This window comes from Poromitra crassiceps (assembly GCF_964638095.1).
Source record: "Poromitra crassiceps genome assembly, chromosome: 1".
In the NCBI taxonomy this organism is placed as follows: domain Eukaryota; kingdom Metazoa; phylum Chordata; class Actinopteri; order Beryciformes; family Melamphaidae; genus Poromitra; species Poromitra crassiceps.
Genome location: NC_139623.1, coordinates 80083638 through 80103648, shown reverse-complemented (window position 1 = coordinate 80103648; position 20011 = coordinate 80083638). Strand labels below are relative to the sequence as shown.

Genomic DNA, 20011 nt, shown 5'->3' with positions numbered 1-20011 from the left:
CAAAATATTTCTCATTCACCGACACCAAGCACTTAAAATACTGTTGAAGCTTTATGAAACACAGACAGAATGGACCTCGTCTGTTGCATTGTAAATTGTTTCTAAAATTGTTGCCATACTAAAGTCATTAAATTGTCATTAAAGTTACAATATGTCAGAATTATTAATTGTTTTTAATGTCAACAAACATATTTGGAGCAGTAAACCTTTGGACACAGTGGTAATGGAGCCTTGATAGCTACAATAATTGATTTCTCAAAAGGTGAAAGGTGCCCAGTTCCTGCACCCATTGATGCTCTCATTAACATACATCATGACACACTCAATGTTTTACACACACTTCAAATTTGCGAGGATTGTTGTGATTTGTGGATTTACCCTCCTGAACAGCACAGAGAATGCCACTGTGGTGGTAATCAATGCAACATTTCACAAGGCTAGCCCAAAGCCTCAATTGAAAAGAATGACTTTGACAGGGAAATTAATTTGACTGATGCTACTGTAGTGACATTAAAAGCCCTATTCTGAATTAATTTGCCCCTCGTGCTTTTTAGCTATATTCATATAGTTTCTCCAAGAGTTCCACTTACGCATGGTTCATGCCCAACGTCTTCCTCATTGAGACGTCTAGTAATGTGAAGCATCTGCTTTCCACCGGGACCCAAACTTGCCCTCATCCATGAAATTGCAATTCATCGTATTGCAGAGGGTAATATCAGCCAAGTGGCTCTTAATGAGAAAAATCTAGATGAGTTTCAGTGGTTGTGTGTGTGTGTGTGTGTGTGTGTGTGTGTGTGTGTGTGTGTGTGTGTGTGTGTGTGTGTGTGTGTGTGTGTGTGCGCGCACAACCCTGATCGAAATCTCATTGATGTTTTGCTAATATGCAAATAACATTGTCTGTCTAATACATTTAAAGCCCACACTATTATTTTTGCCACTATAAAACAACCTAACTTACACATTTTCTTATTACAAGGAGGTTTTTTTACATACTAGAAATCTTGTGCGATACGCGCGCTCGATTCCTGGGCTCACCCGCCCTGCAGCTTGCCCGCTACGCAGGCTCGCATATGCACCTCGACCCCAGTGACCATGTCATCAGTGATGTCATAAATAAGAGTCCCACTGATGATGTCATCAGTGATGTCATAAGTGCAAAATCAAGTCCCAGGGGCCAGACATTGAAAGAAGTGGGCTTCAGACCCCCCCGTCTTCAGCCATGGACAGCTGTATGTTGCCAGCTCCAAGAAAGGTGATCCAGCATCCCTGAAGTATGCCATCAAGGAGCAGCCAGGGCTCGGCCGCTGTATCAAGGAGCAGCCAGGGACACTGCGTATGCGGAAGGCTGCGTATGCGAGCAGCAGGGCCAGCTCGGCGAGCTGTAGGGCGGGCAAGCCTAGGAATTGAGGGCGCGTAGCGAGCGAAATGCCTACTACTTTAAAATGGCACCCACAACAGACATTTCCCCTGGACTATAAAGCGTATGAGTTTACCGTGGTATACTTTAACCCAGGAATGACATTTACATCTGTCGATGTGTTTCTTGGATGATTCTGTTTGTGTTTTGTAATTTAATAAAAAAGACAAAAAGTCTCTTGGATGGAAGCCTCCATGCATTTAAACATAGCAACTGCATTTTCTGTCCTGGTTTGCTATTTTTTGATTCCACTATGACTAGCATGTGCTTAACACGGCTCGTCTCCAACAGGCATGAACATGATCACCATCGTTGGCCTGATGCCGCAGACCACCTACGAGGTCAAGATGTCCGCCATCAACGGCAAAGGCGAAGGCGAGAGTAGCCCACCCACCACTTTCAAGACAGAGAAACTCCGTAAGTACTCCGCTTGCCGCTCGTGTCCCTGCTCTCAGTTAGCACTCACCTGACCCTAATGCTTTGAAGCTAATGCTGTTGCCCACTCCACCGCTTTAGTCCTGTCTAGCCGAGCCCAGATGCTTTTCACCCTCCACTCTTCTCTGTTCCTGTGCCAAGCCCCAGTGCATTCCTTTCCAGCCCTGCCGGATGGAACGATAATTGAGAATGCAGTGCTGGTTCACAATCCAACATGGTTAATGGTGTGTGTATGTATGTAAGGTATACTCCAGGGGTTCCCAAACCTTTTTGGGTCGTGACCCTATTTTTACGTCACAAAAGTCTAGGGACCCAAGACATTTCAAATTCCGGTAGACCATCAGTGACATCGTCAGTGATGTCACATTATGCGTCTTTCCCCCTGCAGAATTCTGACTTTAATCTGAGAATTCTGACTTTAATCTAAAAATTCTGACTTTTTTCTCAAAATTCTGACAGTAACTTCGAATTCTGACTTTAATCTCAGAATTCTTACTTTATTCTCAGAATCCTGATTTAAAGTTATAATCTAATTTTTTTGATTTTCATAAAAGTCACTCACAATGTTGATTGAGGCTATGTCCATTTGGATGAAGCCTTTGCAGTATACAGTATAGTGAGATTATGTTACACTGTTTGGATCTCACCTGCAATTACCACCCACCACCATAGGTGTCACCCAAGAGAACAAAACTGAAATCTTAGAGATTATCACTTTAAACTAAAAACAAAAACAAAAAAAATCGCAAGTGACCCTAATCATCTTCGGTAGTATTAAATTGTGTGTGGTGTTAAAAAAAAAAAAAAAATTCAGGCAACCCTATTTGAATTCTAGGTGACCCCACTTAGGGTCGCGACTCTTAAGTTTGGGAACCACTGGTATACCCCGTGTAACCAGTGTTACTTGTACCAGTGAACAGTATTACATGCTTCCTTCCTCATGGCATTGTATGCAGTGTTAGACAGACCTTGTCTCACTCGTTCTCTCTCAGCCCTCCCTCCTTCTTACCCCATAATGAAGGTGATTTAGTGCTTGTATATATAGTCACGTATTCTCAAAGGTGGCAGTATGACTTTTCAATAACGTATTGACATTCATTTTGATATAATGTATGATATTATATTCAAGCTAAGAGGGCCTTTTCTATACTAAACACTAGACTTTAACCATCACATGACCATGACTGCTGCTCAATGTTTCCTTGAAAATAAAGCCAATTAGTTGGATGCTGATGGTGATAGTCAGAGCGTTCACATTGTAATCGGGTCCTGAGTTTTTCATTCAGTGTCCTAAGACACTTTGCAACGGAAAAGGGCCCAACTCCCTCTAAAAACATGACTAATTTGGCCTTAATCATATAAGATCACAATGCTACATAGTTTCCACATGGTCAAGAGTCTCTGCTCATTCTTGAGATTGATGATTCCAAAAGGAAGCTTATGCAAATGCACAAGCTGAGCCAATAAATGGTTATGGTCATAATAAGGAAATTGATTACATGAATCCAATTGATCTGGATTGAAATGAGTCTTTAAACACATCTTTGCACAAGCCACACAATATGGCAGTCATCTCAAACACAGATGCTGAATAAATTAGAAACTTGGCACTTAATCTGTGTCCATCTCTGGAACCAGTTTACACCCAGGCTGGCGTTTCTCATTGCATGGTCAGAAGACAACGGGCCTCCCCCCCCCCCCCCCCCATCCCCTCAGTTTGTGCTGAATCAGCGTTTCATCTCCGGCTCATGAATAAGACTTTGCTTTGATTTGTACCAGCCTGTCATGCTTCCATCTGTGCCTCATCACCACCTCACCACCTCATCCTTTGCTTCTATACAAACCACTCTTTAGTGTGCTCCTTATTCTGCCTGCTTTCAAATCTTAAAATGTGGTCAACTGCATCATTTTTTTTTGCATAAAATGTCTTCTTTGACCAAAGGCTAAACTTGCTTAGTTGCCTAAACCTAATCGATGGATAACCTTTTCACATGACAGGTGAAAAAATGGCATCACATATTGTCACGTAATCCATTTGATCATTTAACAACATTTTATTAGACAATTTTGGACCATGGCGTCTGACCGCCCTGTGGAGTTGGACAAAAAAGAGATGAATTTCTGCTTTGATAATTCAGTAAAACTCTATGAATCCCCACAGTCAGTTTGAGCTACAGTAGACATAAACCACAGACAGAAAGTCCAATCAGCCAATAGCTCTGTGGCAGGACAGAGTCCCCCTCTTTCATTGTGCATTTTTCTCATCTCATGGCCTTTGTTTCTTCTCTTTGTTTTGTTTTCCATCATGATTTTCCATGTTTCTTTGTTTTTCCCCATTGGACCTTTCAGGGTCTACTTTCACAAGTAAGTTTCTCTTCTCCCTGTCTTGCCTTTTTTCATCACATTTGCATGAACTTGCTTTACTTTGATTATTCTCTCAATACTTCACAATTACTTTAATGGCTTTACAAAGAAACGCTATCATAAAGCCATTCTGTCTATAAAATGGTGTCTTTGAATGAGTTCCAAGAAAATTCTTGCCCATAAATTTGTGCTTTTTGTTGTTGTTTTTGTTTTTTGTGAATGCAAGCACTCATCCAATATCTGGTCTTTCACAACCCTTTCCAGACGGCATTCCTTTTCATTACACTAACGTGGAGTCAGGTTTGTTTAGATTGTGTGGTAGATTGACAGACTGAAAGCGCGTAGTGAGTGAGTGGTGTAGTCGCGTGATTCCTCACTGTTACCCGTTCTTCTTTAATATTGTGTGCCTTTAAAGAAACCCTCCTTCATAGTTCCTACTGCCCCCCCCCCACTAAATTGTTATCTGCACTGAGTAAGTTATACTTTCTTGTTAGACAGTAAAAACAAGGAGCAAAATGATATTATCATCACAGAATCAATAGAGTACCGCAGGGATGATGTATTTTTGTAGGCTTACCCAGAAATCGCCGCCATGTTGGTTCATAAGGGGAAAAGGCAATGGGATTTTAGAATGGGGATTTCGGTTAAATGCAGGAAATAAGGTCTGTGGTTGTGTTCAGCAGGATAATCTTCACAAACGAGGACCACTTTTATGACTTTTGAAGCGTTTTCTGAAAATCGCGTTAAAAACGCATTACGCTTCAAAAGTCATAAAAATGGTCCTCGTTTGTGAAGATTATCCTGCTGAACACAAATTTGCGCTCCCATAAACTTTTGCTCACCACAGACCTTATTTCATGCATTGAATCGAAACCCCCATTCTAAAATCACATTGGGCCCTATCTTGGTACAGTCGCTATCCCCTTTTTGCGCTTGCGCACCTGTTTTGCGTTATACTATCGTCCCTGCAGGGAAGCGCTTAGCGCAAAGTAATCTCACGCATGCTGATGATAGAAGAATGCCATCTGTCCCCACATTTTGCGCCGAAACGCCTGGTTTGGCATGTGACACGCCTACCCCATGCATGTCCAGGACATTTATACATGCACCCCCAATTTGCATTGCGCTGTGTTAAACCAGCACAAACGCCAAATGACTGCTTTTGTGACAATAAGGCCAATTGCCTTTTCCCCTTAGGAGTAACATAAAGAAAGGACGGCGCACACTCAAAGTCTCCTCTGCTGTGTTTAATAGGTTACACCAACATGTTTCGGCTATAGTACCTTCGTCAGGGTGCAGTACAACATCAGGAGGTGTGACCCTTTTTATAGGGCACACCTTCTCAAATCAGTTGCAGGTGAGACAATTACAATAAGGGGTTAAAACATATACACATTCAATTAGGTACAGATTTTCATTTTCAACAAATAAACAATAATCCAATAATCTGTTTAGGAAATAAAATCACAATTAAAGTACATACCGTAATCATAAAAAAAAATGTATATGGTACCAAGCAAGGTACCTATTTAGGCAACAAGGTTGGCCTAGTTGTCTCAATTTACACAGCAATTCAATAATAATTCAACGAAACGGCCTAAGGTCATAATCCATATTTAAACCATTAGGAGAAAGTGTATTTAGTTCATACATCCAGTATGCTTATCTTTGTAACAGGCTGCACTCAAGATCTCCTCTCCTAGAAAAACTAGACGGGGGACTAGACGCACTTGAACATGCCTTAGGCAAGACTAGAGATTCTAACATAAAGCCTTCTAATAAGTGTATGTTGAAACTGGCCGAGTTAGTACTTTCTCATAATTATTCTAGATTTGAAGATGATTTTTTCCCTACAAATTAAAGGTACTGCTATGGGCTCTCGGATGGCTCCTAATTTTGCTAACTTGTATGTGGGAGAATTTGAAGAAGCACCGGGCCTGAGCGCTCATCCCCTCTTTTCAAATGTTTTGTTGTGGAAACGCTACATTGATGATGTTTTGGTCATTTGGGGAGGAAGGGCTGAACAACCGAATGAATTTCAAATCCTGCTAAATTAATTATCTCCTCACCTTAAGTTCACTATGCAGTTTGATGATAATACAATACATTTTCTTGATCTATGGATCATAAAGGAAGGTAACAAGTTGTATACGGATCTGTACACTAAGCCAACAGACCGCCATACATTACTGAGGGCCGACAGCCACCATCCTCTCCCCTTGAAAAAGAGTTTGCCATACAGCCAATTATGTCACGTGAAACACATCTGCACCAAAGACACTGACTTTGAGCATAATGTTTCCAAAATGTTGGCAAAATTTGAAACAAGAGGCTATAAAAAGAAGACTCTTGAAGAGGCTAAATTAAAAATCTCTTAAAAAAACAGAAGAGACTTTTTAAAACCTAGTCCAAAAAATAAGTCCAATGTAATTGTTTTCAGCACTAAGTACACCAAGTGTGCTGAACAATTTAAAGGAGTTATTTTGAAACACTGGCACATTTTGAATTCTGATAAACATATTAAACACTTATATAAAGAGCCCCCTCTGGTGGTTTTTAAACGGGGCTGCAATTGAAGTGATATGTGTACTGCCTCAGATCTTCCTCCTACTCCTATGTCTTCTCAAACTCTCTTAACTCCTATTCCTAATGGTAATTATAAATGTGGTGCATGCGCACAGTGCAATAGCACTAAGAAAAGCCAATTCTTTCGACACCCACATTCAGGCAAGATGATACCTGTTAGAGGAGTTATTTCATGTGCTACAAAGGGAGTGATATATTTACTGGTTTTCTCCTGTGGAAAAGGATATGTTGGCCAAACAAAACGTCAACTTAAGCAAAGAATTGCAGAGCATCACAGTGCCATTAGACGTAAAGATAAAACCTCTCCCATTGCAGTCCATTTCATGGAAGCTAATCACTCTATTTCATCACTTCGTTATACAGGGATTGAAAAAGTATTTCTTTCTCGGAGAGGAGGAGATCTGGAACGCTGCCTGTTACAAAGAGAACCATACTGGATGTATGAACTAAACACACTTTCTCCTAATGGTTTAAATATGGATTATGACCTTAGGCCGTTTCTTTGAATTATTATTGAATTGCTGTGTAAATTGAGACAACTAGGCCAACCTTGTTGCCTAAATAGGTATCTTGCTTGGTAGCATATTCCATTTTTTGAATGCCAAATGGTTTTATATTCACATAACCATCTGGAAACGCACCAGCAGATCCTACGGTATGTCACATTCAAAAAACTACTTGGCAGGTGATTGGATGAAGCATCTGTCTATCACCATCTGGGCGGGCCAACTTCAACCAATCAGATCAACTTGGATATGACGTAGTAGATCAGCGCCGAGGAAGCAGGTTGAGTCTTGCATCGAGGCTAACCAAAAACACACTGCAGATGTTGGGTCCATTCTGCCATTCAAAAGAAAGAAGAAGAACTGCAGATGTCTGTGGATCGACGCTTATATGATTGATTTATTTATTAAGGTGTCATGCACATTGCGGTGCCCAGCCCACATGGGCCTACAAGACACACAGAATAGTGTTATAGTTTATACTGTATGTATATATATAGTTAGTTAGTATGGAGGTCTAGTAAGCGATTTTTGCCGTTTTTGCAAGTAAAATGTTACCTGGCATGGTCTGGTGCGATCCAGTGTGACAGCCCAGCACGCCTGTGATTTGCATTTCCATTACAACAGAGCTTCCCACTTGAAGGTGTGTCTTTAACTGATGACACACTTGTCTCGAGCGGAGAAGCGGCGGCAGCAGCATGGATATGGCTGTGTGACTGTGATTACTGTAGTCACTCATCGTCAAAAGTCACGGCTAAACCGCTGGATAATTTCCTATAATCGATGGATAATTCCTTACAAGTTCTTCACAAAAAAGTCTTCTGCTAGTTTACCAGTGAAACGCTTTTAATATGAAGCAGAAAATGTTTTCGTCAGCTCAGCAGTAACATAAAACGGCTCAGAGCGATCAGAAAACGATGAAATAAAACAGATATCTTAAAGTACAAACAGAAGCACAGGAGAGAAACTAAACTTCAAACCACAGAGATGAAGTTAGAAGCTACAACGTTACTGAGAGCCGAACACACAACCTACACCCGCTTGCAACACAGCTGGTTGGGGGGAGAAGGGGGGGTCGTGATGGGTTGGCTGCAGTTGGCGAGACGTCACCGCAGCCCCGCTTGGAGGCGGGTCTGGCACGCTTTAGCCCCACTCCGGAGTAGGTCCATCTCGAGCACGGCACGGCACAGCTTGTTCAATTTGGTAAAGGAAATGCAAATCAGCGCATCTTGGCACGGCCAAAAGTGCAAATGGAAAAGGCCTCGTGGTAGGGATGTTCGATATTGGCTTTTTTACCGATATCCGATAATGTCCAACTCTTAATTTCCGATACCGATATCAACCGATACCGATATAAGCGGGCTTTTTTTCCACCAGAATTTCAGGTAACAAGTTACATAATGTAGCTTAATGTAGCTGAAGAGTTTAATATATAATATGCGTGTTGTGTTAAAGTGTTATTTGGGCAGTGGTGGCCCAACGGTTAGAGAAGCGAGCTTGTGACCAGAAGGTCGTCGGTTCAATCCCTGGGACCGGCAGGATAAATCTGGGTGGGGAAAATTAAAAGGCAGCGTTTGCCCCTCCCTCATTACCACCACTGAGGTGCCCTTGAGCAAGGCCCTTAACCCCAACCGCTCTAGTGGAGCTGCTCAGTGGCCAACAGATCAGACTGTGGTTGTACTGGTCAGCTTCCAGGTATGAATGTGTGCGTGAATGTGAACAGGGCACTCCTGAAAAAGAGAGCATTGCTCTCAGTGAGACTCCCCCTGTATAAAAAAATAATAATTATCGGCATATAAACCGATACCGATATTTTCCGATATATAATATGAATTCTTTATGCTAATATCGGCCGATAATATCGGTAGGCCGATAATATCGGACATCCCTACCGAGTGGTATATTATGTTCCGCTTATTGTGTGGTGGCGGGCTGAAGAGCTGCAGCATTGTTGGTGAGTGCAACCTTCTCTGGACGGAGCTCTCGTTTGCTGCTGTTTTGTATTCCTCTTTTGTGCACCAAGACGATTTGCCGCCAGCGTCCAGACTGTCACCAGAATTTAATTTGGGGAAATGTGCAGCACCTCAGTTAGTGTGGACGGGACACTCTTCTCTGTTACTGTCCCGTTTTGTAATTTCTACTGATAAGACTAAATGATTTACTTAATTTTAAATGATGCTAGAGAAATAATCAGCTTACAGGGTTCAGTGTTTGGTGTAATTGTGGTTATTATTACTACATCCTTAACTCGGCAGACAATCTGATTTTGTCTTGTGTGTAGTATCTCTGCAAGCAATCAGAGTACAAACCGTTATCTTTTATTACATGAAAGTGGGTAAACCTATGATTAGCTAGCTGGTAATTGCAGCGGGGAATAAGGGAATTCAGGTGGGGGGCTTTCAAACAAATCTCGATGTGGTCCTCATGAAAAGCTACAAATGGCATTTATTGCATCTGTTTTGCTGCTGTAGAATATTCAGCTTTGGAGAAGGGAGTTTTGTTGTTATTATAATATGCTAGGCATCGCGCGCGCATAGCGTGCTCGATTCCTAGGCTCACCCGCTGCGCAGGGCTCGCACGCCGTGCAGCTCGCCAAGCTGGCCCTGCAGCTCGGATGCTGTGCGGCCTCGCCCTGGTTGCTCCTTGATGGCATACTTCATGGATGCTGGATCACCTGTCCTGGAGCTGGCAACATACAGCTGTCCATGGCTGAAGACGGGGGTCTGAAGCCAGACTCCCACTTCTTTCAGTGTCTGCCCCTGGGACTTGATTATGCTCTTATGACATCACTGATGACATAATCACTGAGACTTGTGTGTGTGTGTGTGTGTGTGTGTGTCTTGTGTGTGTGTGTGTGTGTCTCGTGTGTGTGTGTATGCGTGCATCACTGATGATGTCACAATGCTTCTGACATCACTGATGATGTCACAATTTATGACATCATCACTGTGACTTTGTGTGTGTGTGTTTGTGCGTGCGTGCATATGTGTGTCTGTCTCTTGTGTGTGTGTGTGTGTGTAAGAGAGAGTGAATTTATGACATCACTGATGATGTCATCGGTGGGACATGGGTGTGCGTGTGTGTGTGTGTGTGTGTGTGTGTGTGTGTGTGTGTGTGTGTGTTAAAGGAACACTGTAGATTTTCAACCAGCTTTGTATCATTACAAAATCAGTAGTATATCTGAAAACTGTAAACAGTTTTTTAGGCATTCATTTAGTTTCACAGTTATTGAGAGATGATTTGAGTTAAGTTGTGGCCCAGTGATGTCATTTTGTGCATGAATGGTCCACAACTTAATTTAAGTCAACTCTCAAATAATGTCTTAGACTAGTTTCAATAACTAGGGATCTCACGCGCTGCACGCGCTCGATTCCTAGGCTCGTCCTCGACCGGGGCTCGCTAGCTCTGCAGCTCGCCGAGCTGGCTCTGCAGCTCACCAAGCTGGCTCTGCAGCTCGCATTCGCAGCTCGGCTGCTGTGTGGCCAATGAGACCAGCATCACTGATGATGTCAGATTTATGACATCACTGATGATGTCACAGTGGGATTTATGACATCACTGATGATGTCACAGTGGGATTTAGGACATCACTGGGATTTAAAGTCGAACTGAACCCGTTCGGAGCCCAAGTGACGTGTGCGTCGGAGTCCGTTTCAGACTGAAAACATATTGTCTGAGATGACAGGTTGAGAGGCGGGTCATACTAGTAACATGTCGATGATTTTATTTGACAATTCTGGGGACTGGCTTTGGCATTGGCCAATCCTGGCGTGTTCCGCCCCCAAATTGAGTGGGATTCAGCGTGTTGTTGTGGCCATGTGGTGCTCTCCTCGGGAAGAGCCTGGTGATGCGAGCTACGCGAGTAGAGCTGCAGCAGGCAGCCAGCTGCCTTTTGTGTGGTGCGGAGCGAAGAGTGCAGCCCGTCGGCCTGGAATCTCCGAGGGGCCGGGGTCTGAATTCGGCCTTAAAGCCCCACTCAGTAAGTTTTCCACTGCGCCCTCTGCGTGCATTAGTATCGTTAACGATATCGCCGTTCAAAGTCAACAAAACACAGCGCCAGAAGCTCTATGTACATGTTGTGACATCGGGTACTCACCACGTGATGAAATAATAATGCATAGTCCCGTGAAACATCATTTTCGTAGCAAATCCGAATCGAGTTACTTCCTTGTATTCATTCAGACAGCGCTTCCGCTGTACAGCGCATGCGCGCGTCCTGTTTTTTTTTCTTTTTTCTTGCTACGGGACGGGGCAGACAACTTGCTTAGTCCCAGTGCTGGCCAATGGAGGGCGATGTGGGATAAATAAAGACGAGGGTCTCCCTATTACAAGTCAATCTACCATGGCCTGTGACTAAAAAGCTCTTATATTAATGTAAAAAATCTCAAAAATCTTACTGATTGGGGCTTTAACAACGTTAACTCACGTTATCCTGGAATGCGAGTTTAAGAGCCAGTTACATTTTGTTGCATTCTTAGACATTACCGTTTGCTTTTTTTTCATATGTTACTTACAATTGGCCAAGTTAGTAGTTAGTTTATGGGCAAGAAATTCTGCCAGATTACAGGCACTAGTCGCCATTTTCTCCTTCATTTGGAAGAGAAAATTATCCTGAAATGAAGATTTGATTGACAGCTGCCATGTCGTGATATGATTGGTTGAAATGGGATAGAAATTTGATAGTACTAGGTGACGTCAGCAAACTGTAGATTACTGTTATGAATGAAATCTTGAAAAATGAACTTTTGATGTGAAAAAGTGTGAAAAACTAAATAAATTAGATTTTTGTGATTTTCAAGTTATATTTGCTGTCAATGAGTTATATCATTCATTCATTGATATGCACGCCCCTTCATTCCTTGTCAAATCACTGTCTCCCATGGTTTCCCTCTCTGGCCTATACCCAATCAGCTCATTTCCCTCGTTTTTCTGCTGGCCAATCACTTAACTGAAGTAGTATATCATTTCCCATGTATCTTGCTGTGTTGTAACTCACCTATGTGCTGTCACCCCTCAGTTGCTGATCTTCATTGAAGCAGCTGTTTCGCAACACCTCCTCCCCTGATCACCACATCTCATGACTCCTGATGAATTCCCTATCGGGGATATTTATCCTATAAATCACTGATGTCCTCCTCATGTCTCAGGAGGAACATCATCATATCATGGAGTCATACGCCAAATCGAATTTGTTTATCATTAAAGTTTATTTGTACCTTTTTTCTAGTCTCTCATTATTGAATAACTGTCAAACTAAATGAATGACCGCAAAACGGTTTACAGTTCTCAGATATACTTGTTATAAAGGGGGGAGTGGCTATGGCTAGGTGTATCTGGGTGGTGTGAGGGCTCGTGGTTTTGAAGGGGCCGGGCTAGGGAATAGGGGCCTTATGGCTCATTTCCACCACATATAACAGCACAGTACAGCTCTACTCGATCTGGTCTTACTCGGCTCTACTTGATATAGACTCTGTTTCCATAGCAAGTTTACTCGCCTCCGCCCACACCTGGTCGTCATAGCGACCGCATATCTGCCCTCCGCCCATAGCCGAAGTAGGCTATAACGTATAACGTTAAAATTAAATCCATACACGGAACTTTTAAACTGATTATGAAATACTGGTGCCTCTAAATGACCTACAGTGTACATGGGCAAATGTGACAATCGGCTAGGAGAATGGATATCACTTTGTTGTTACTCAAACTCACATGCATACACTGCGAGGGGGACGGGAGAGGCGCTACGGGGAGAACCCCAGCGGCAACTCACCAGGCAAGACCGCGGCTTCGCTAAACCCCCACCTGCGGCCTAGCGGAGCAAACTACAAAGGGCTTCCCGAGGAGCTGACTTTTTCTCTCTCAAAACAATTGAAAACCACCTTCATGTTAAAGCTGAGCAAGGAGATCGATTTTATTTCACCAGAGCCGAAGGCAGCAACACAAAAGAAATAACTTCTGGAAATAACAGAAGAGAAAGCCCCACTAAACTGGTATCCAGCATTGACAGTAGATGCCTACAGTAAACACGATTCTGCCTGACCAATCAGTCGTCTGCAGTGTTTTCACGTCACCGTATGGTACGGGGTCCACAGCCCTGGAACCTCAACAGAGCAGGGACCAAAAGCAGCACGACTCAACCCCGACTCAACCCGGGCTGTCCACGTTTTTGATCAGTGGAATGAGACAAAAGAGCGAGACGAGCTGTGCGGGGCCGCGTTGATACCAGCGGTGGAAATGGGCCATTAGTGAGGGGGTAGGAAGGTCGTAGAGAGTCGGGATTGGAGGGGGGAGTAGGGGGAGTGGCTAGGGGGATATGGGTGGGCCAGGGTTAGAGTTCCGATTTGACTCACAAAATTATCATAGCAGACTGGAGCATTGGCCTAGGCGGTTATTTACTAGTTACTAGTTACTTCTAGTTATTACTGTAAGAAACTGAGTGGATGAAAGCTTTGTTGGTGTTTGATTGTGGCCAGCCCCCTAGAATAAAACTGTTGTAGATGTGGTGTAGGTGTACTGTACACGCCCATCTTATGAATGAAACTGTTGTAGATGTGGTGTAGGTGTAGGTATGTACTGTACTGTACATGCCCATCTTATGAATGAAACTGTTGTAGATGTGGTGTAGGTGTAGGTATGTACTGTACTGTACACCCCCATCGTATTAATAATTATTTCTAGAAATAGGAAAAGCAACTCCCTTCTTTGACATCTCAGTTCACATTGACACGTCCAGTTCACAGGGTGTGACGCAACAAGCTTTAAGCTAATTGGTTGTTTTTGCCATGTTGTAGCATAGTTAGGATGTGCTGACTAATACCTGATAAAGCAAGTCATTGATTGCTGTGTTCCACAGGAAAATTCTTACGCAATTCGTTATCACCGAGATGCTGAATTACATCTTGAACCACCAATGAGTTGCTCTTGGTAAACTCAAGCTCCTCTCTTCTCACCATGTTTTCACCATCTTTCAGTTTCATCAGAGACACCAACACCCATTCCTCCAACCAGTATGGCCCTTAGTGAGTATGCCAGTTCAGCAGTGTGCAGTGTGCCTCTCCGCTTCCCTCTCTTACCTGCTTGGCCTCACAGTTAGCGTAGAACCACATTACTACTGGCATGGCTCGTAGAGGTCAGATTTAGGCCGAAGAGAGCTCCTGATCTCCTCTCTTCAGCTAGACTACTAAGTGAAAAGACTTGGTAAGTTACTGGCTTTGCTAACTGTATCGCATATTATTATACTAATTTTGTCAATGACATGACGGTTGCCCTTCTAATAGACTGACAATAGTATAGTTTATGACATATTTGTATAACACGTGTGTGCCTGCTCATAAATAACGATATCCAAGTACAAGTGTTAGATTCCCCCGATTGTGGTGTGATTGATTTGAAATGAATTTGGAATATACCATATTGGTCCCATTGGTCAACTTGCCCGTTAAGTGATAGGAACATATGCCTTGTTCCATTTGCACTGGGAACTGGGGATTTCCCAGTTTAAAGAAGGGAACGCCCCTGTGATGTCACCTGAACTCGGATTTCCTATGCCGAAACTCGGGGAAACCTCACCAACCCCGACCTCAAAATCCAAGATTTCAGCGCTTGCATCAACAGTAGTGAAGGCTGTGGAAATATAGTGTTTATTAGCACTTCTGTCTCATTTGTGACTCATTAAATTGGTGGTACACACAATACTGTACAACTTCTGTCTGTGGACGTGTTTCTACGGTGTTTGTATGCGCAAAATACTGCAAAAATGCTATCAACTGGTATTGCTAACAATGTCTAGCCTGGCTAGAGCTAACCCTGGCTGTTTTCCAAATGTTTTACTGGAACGCGGTCAACTCGGGTGTGACATCATTCAACTGGGGAATTCTTAGTTCCCAGTGCAAATGGAACGTGGAAATAGACAAGAAAGTCACCCATGTACTATTAGTTCCAGTGTTCCATGCTAACACTTTAGCTTGCACTATGTTGACTCATAGACAGACAGCAGACATTTTAATAATAAGTTGTTTAATATTTATTATACCTGTCAACTTCACTTATGGAAACAAGGAATGTGCTGCTCAAAACTGATAGACAGACTCATATCATTAAAACGATTCCCCATTTAGATTTAGACTTATTTAGACTCACTACAAAACTCATTTTCTCAATTTTGAAATAATGCTGGTGGCCAATATACTCAGCATAGTGTATGCTACATTGTTAGCATGGATCACTCTACCTTTTTTCTAACTACTTGTATATTGTTTTTTATATACAGGTACTACCGCGTAAACTATTTCCTCATTTCTAACATTTTCTATATAGCCTACTGTAATAATACTATAATTGTGTGTGGTTTTATTTTTGCCCATGGGGAGCAAGCTGAATTCCTTGTATTTGCAAACTTAACTTGGCCAATGAATCTAATTCTGATTTCTAATTATGCTCATTCTGATTCTGTAAGTTGACCAATGGGCCAATCTGGACTTGGGTCCTTCAAGTGTGATTGGTGGATTGCACAGCATGTTGAGACAGTGACGATTTACCTTGAAGCATGCTGCGTGGCTTTCCAAAACAACGGGGCTACCCCCCTTCCTGCGAATAACCAAACCCAACCTTTTACTACACCTTTTAGCCTCTCTGCATACCATAACTATGGTTAGCTCCTCACCCATCCATACTCATGTCTACGTCTGTGCCATCTACATTATGGGTTAGCTCTTTGTTTCACTGTAGCCCCGTCAGTAAACAAAAAGGTCTCATAATCTCATGTACAGTAGAAGGAGAGGAATTCCAGTATATGCAAGTGCAAGGCTATCAGAAAAAAACAGTATCAATGGAAAGAAGGTAGAGCCTAGACACTTACCCCATCAACATAAGTTAATGAGCAGACCTACATTCTTTGTAGGGGAAAATAAAATTCCAATGGATGGAAACATCTATACTACTAGAGATACTTATATTTGGACAGTATACTACTAGAGATACTTATATTTGGACAGTATACTACTAGAGATACTTATGTGTGCATACAGTAGCCAATATTTGCTTGTCTGCAGTAAGTTTTGACATTGAAAACACATTTTTTATTTAAAAATATTGTTTCATTCAAAGTGAGGTTGCACGAGACAAGATCGACCCATTCTTCTGCTTAAAAACCCTCTTAGATTACCAATAGGAATCTCTGTGGTTAGGTATGCTCAGTAGTGTAAAATCTTTTCTGATGCAGTTTACCGCACATAATGAGAGCAGGACACAAGCTTAGAGAAATTGTCATTATTTTGTTGATTTTCTCTACAAGACAACATCAGCCAACCTAGAAATAAATAAATAAACAAAACTCAGAATTGATATTTTCATCGGTCCAGCAGTATAATGTGATGTGATGTGATGTGATGTTCATGCTGGAGTCTGATAGAGCTGCTATTCCAGTCATACACTGCAGATCATCTTCACTGATATCCTCCTGGAAGGCACAGCAGCCTGGTAGAAATAAAGTAGTGAGATCAGCAGCTCGCACGCTACTGCTGTATTTCTCCGTAAACATGAGCCACCATACTGTTCCTTCAGTTAGTGTAATGTAATGTGCATTATAGGGATGTCAACGGTTAACCGTTAATCGATTAACCGTCGCTAACGTCGTTGTTCGGTTATTGCTGTCGGTCTATCAGTTAATATTAAAAAAAAAAAAAAAAAAAAAATTTTTTTTTTTTTTTTTTTTGGTCTATTTACTCAATGAGCTCATGCCCAAACAAGGCGTGTCTATTTAGATGCTGAAATGTTAATGCTTTTTGTGTTAGAAATTCTAACACAAAAAGAATTTGTGTTGAAATGTTGATGCTTTTTGTTAATGCTTGTTAATGCTTTTTGTGTTAGAAATTCTAACACAAAAAGCATTAACATTTCAGCATCTAAATAGACACGCCTTGTTTGGGCATGAGTTCATTGAGTAAATAGACAAAAAAAAAAAAAAACATTTTTTATTTTTTATTTTTTTATATATATTAAAAAATTATGAATTAACCGATAGGTTAATCGATTATTAGCGTCGGTTAATCGAAAGTGAAATTAACCGAAAATTGACATCCCTAGTGCATTATATTAGCCAGATCAGCAGTGCATGCTCTGAGCATTACAATTGCAAATGTAAGGTTTCCTTCCCCTCACACCCTTTTTTGTTTTTGTTTTTTACACAAAAACAGTACCGTACTTTTTTAAGTTCTCTGACAGTTGGTGTGACATGGATTGTCTCAGAGGGTTAATGAAGTGAATTGGGACATTAGCACATGAAATATATTGCTACATGTATATGATTGTGTGTTTGTTTTTTGTGGTCATAGCTGACATTAGATGTGTGCATGTGTTTCTGTCTTGCATACACGAATATTTGTACATCTTCCCTGTGTGTCGGTGTGCTGCAACATCAAGATAGAAAAAACCAACATAGAATGTACCCCTTCGACTTGCCTAATATAATAAATGCTAACAATCTTTTCACTGACATAGAATTGATTGAGTAGTAGAGTGGAATGCCCCGTCTAACGCTGGGCGCTTTCATTTGTGGTTCACACAAAGTGTAAAGCAATGTTTGAGCTTGTTGTGTAAATTGGATGTGTTTGTTACGAGCAGTAAGTATGTCTAATGTCGCTCATTTTACTTGTCTTTCAGCTGTAGAAACTAAGATCTATGTTCATGCAGTGCTCCTAATTAATTCTCTTCCTTTTGAAAAACACTTTCAAACGCATTTCTCATACTGTATAGGCCTGGGTTTGCATCAGATTTTTAGAATGTAGGGCAACACTATCCATGCTCTGGAAGCTATTGTGCATCTCTGCAAGTAGAGCAGGGTTCCCACGGGTCTTTCAAATCCTTGAAAGGGTGTGAATTGGGGGGGGGGTTAGATCAAGGCCTTGAAGGTTTTTGAAAATAGATAGAAATAGACGGGGAATTGACAGTGCTTGAATCTATGCTATATTTTGTGCAAGAATCGAAGATTTTTTTTAACTTAATGTGAGTAAATAGGTGTAACACAGCAGTTGAGAAGCGTTCACACATTCAAGCCCCTCCTTTTTTAATTGTTGTCCGTGAGCTTCTGTAAAGCCTGCTAGTTCTCATTATAAAAATCCTCAGTGGTGTAACAGTAATTCAACTTGATCCGTGTCTCAAACGATGCCGTGTTGGGTCCTTGAATTTGAGGCAAGTGGGCTTGGAAAGTCCTTGAATTTGATGTTTAAGAAGGTGTGGGAACCTTGTTTTAAGTCCAAAGCCTTCATCTGATGCAGACCTGACTTGTGTTTCTCTAATGCTTCATGTGTTCATACTGTCGTTCTGCTGTGTCGTGAATCATATTTATTCATTTCAGGCATGTTTTGTATTGCCAATAATGCAGACTTTCCTCTTGACTGCACACGCCGCTACGAACAAAACAAACTGACGGCTTCATGTTTAAGCCCCAATCCGGGATTTTTGCAAATACAGTATATTTGTTTCTGTAAACCTACAAATAGAAATTAAGTATTGACAGCTTCAAAGTACAGTTTTATTTAGCTGTCATGCTGCCAGTTTCCATAGCAAGAGCTTATTCAATCAACTTTTAACAGTGTGCAAATGTATTCATTCAACTGTAATGCTAGAGGTGGCTATATGATAGATAGATAGAGTACTTATCCCCAAGGGGAAATTCAGGCATTACAGCAGCAACATCAATATCAATGACAGCAATGACAACAACCACAACAACAACAACAACAAAATAACATAACACACAAAGAGGTAGGTGTCAGTGAGACAATAGAAAAACAATAAATTGAAATAAAGAAACAGTAACAATATACAGTAGTTCAATTCCGGATTGGGCATTAAAGTGCTATGTAAAAATAGATTTTTCTTTTCTTTTCCTTTTAGACTTCTCTGTAAGAAAGTGCATAATAGCATGCTTTTGTGTCATTGAATACAAGTAAAAGGAAAAACTGTTTTAATTAGCTGGATGCATGAGGCAGTTCTAGGTGTATAGTTTTGGTTGTAAGGTATTTCAAGGAGTGGACTTAAAATACATTATTTAATTTATTAATTTATTAATCTATTGTTGGCCACAACCAAAACTACATGTCTGCAAATGCATTCATATATTCAGTAGACATGTTTTTTTTAATGTGTATTCAATGTGTTGAAATTTCAATTCATGTATTTCTTTTTGTCGTTTGTGTATTTTCTACCATTTTGTCTTTAACATTCTTGTTTGGTTTTATTATGTTTACATGTTTACCTCATTTCAAAACTGTTTTGTATTTTACATGTGCCCCCCCTCCCCCTCCACCCCCCAACCTCCCCTTTCAACCAATCATGTGCGTGCGTATCATGTGACTTTGTCATGTGGCTCTTGCATGGTGCTGATGATGTCGTCTCCGCTGGTGAACAGAAGGTAAAAAAAAAATCATTTTTGTTTTGAGATAAGAGCAGCATCGACCATTTAGACTTTTTTTTCATTAGCGACACTGACATTCAGTTCATTTTTTTTTCATCCACCTGTAGGCTGTTCTTTAACTTTGGTCAACCTGTACTTAGCGACCATATTTCATCTCCAACCATTCATCTTGAGACTGCTTCTATTTTTCTCTTTCCACTATAGCTGAATATGTCCCTCTTTATGCTTATCCTCCATTGTACTCACAAAAGAATAATACAGGCCTACCTTCCCATTATGCCTTTTTACCAC

At 41.4% G+C, this 20011-nt stretch overlaps 1 protein-coding gene across 1 annotated transcript in view; it reads left to right on the top strand.

The window, feature by feature from the left end:
- Positions 1-20011, top strand: part of ncam1a (neural cell adhesion molecule 1a) — a gene marked incomplete at both ends in the record, with an annotated part of 454208 nt that overhangs the window by 376720 nt on the left and 57477 nt on the right. Inside the window, one exon of the mRNA XM_083641582.1 lies at positions 1709-1834. Coding sequence (XP_083497708.1) covers positions 1709-1834 — 126 coding nt within the window. The remainder of the gene's footprint in view (positions 1-1708; positions 1835-20011) is intronic.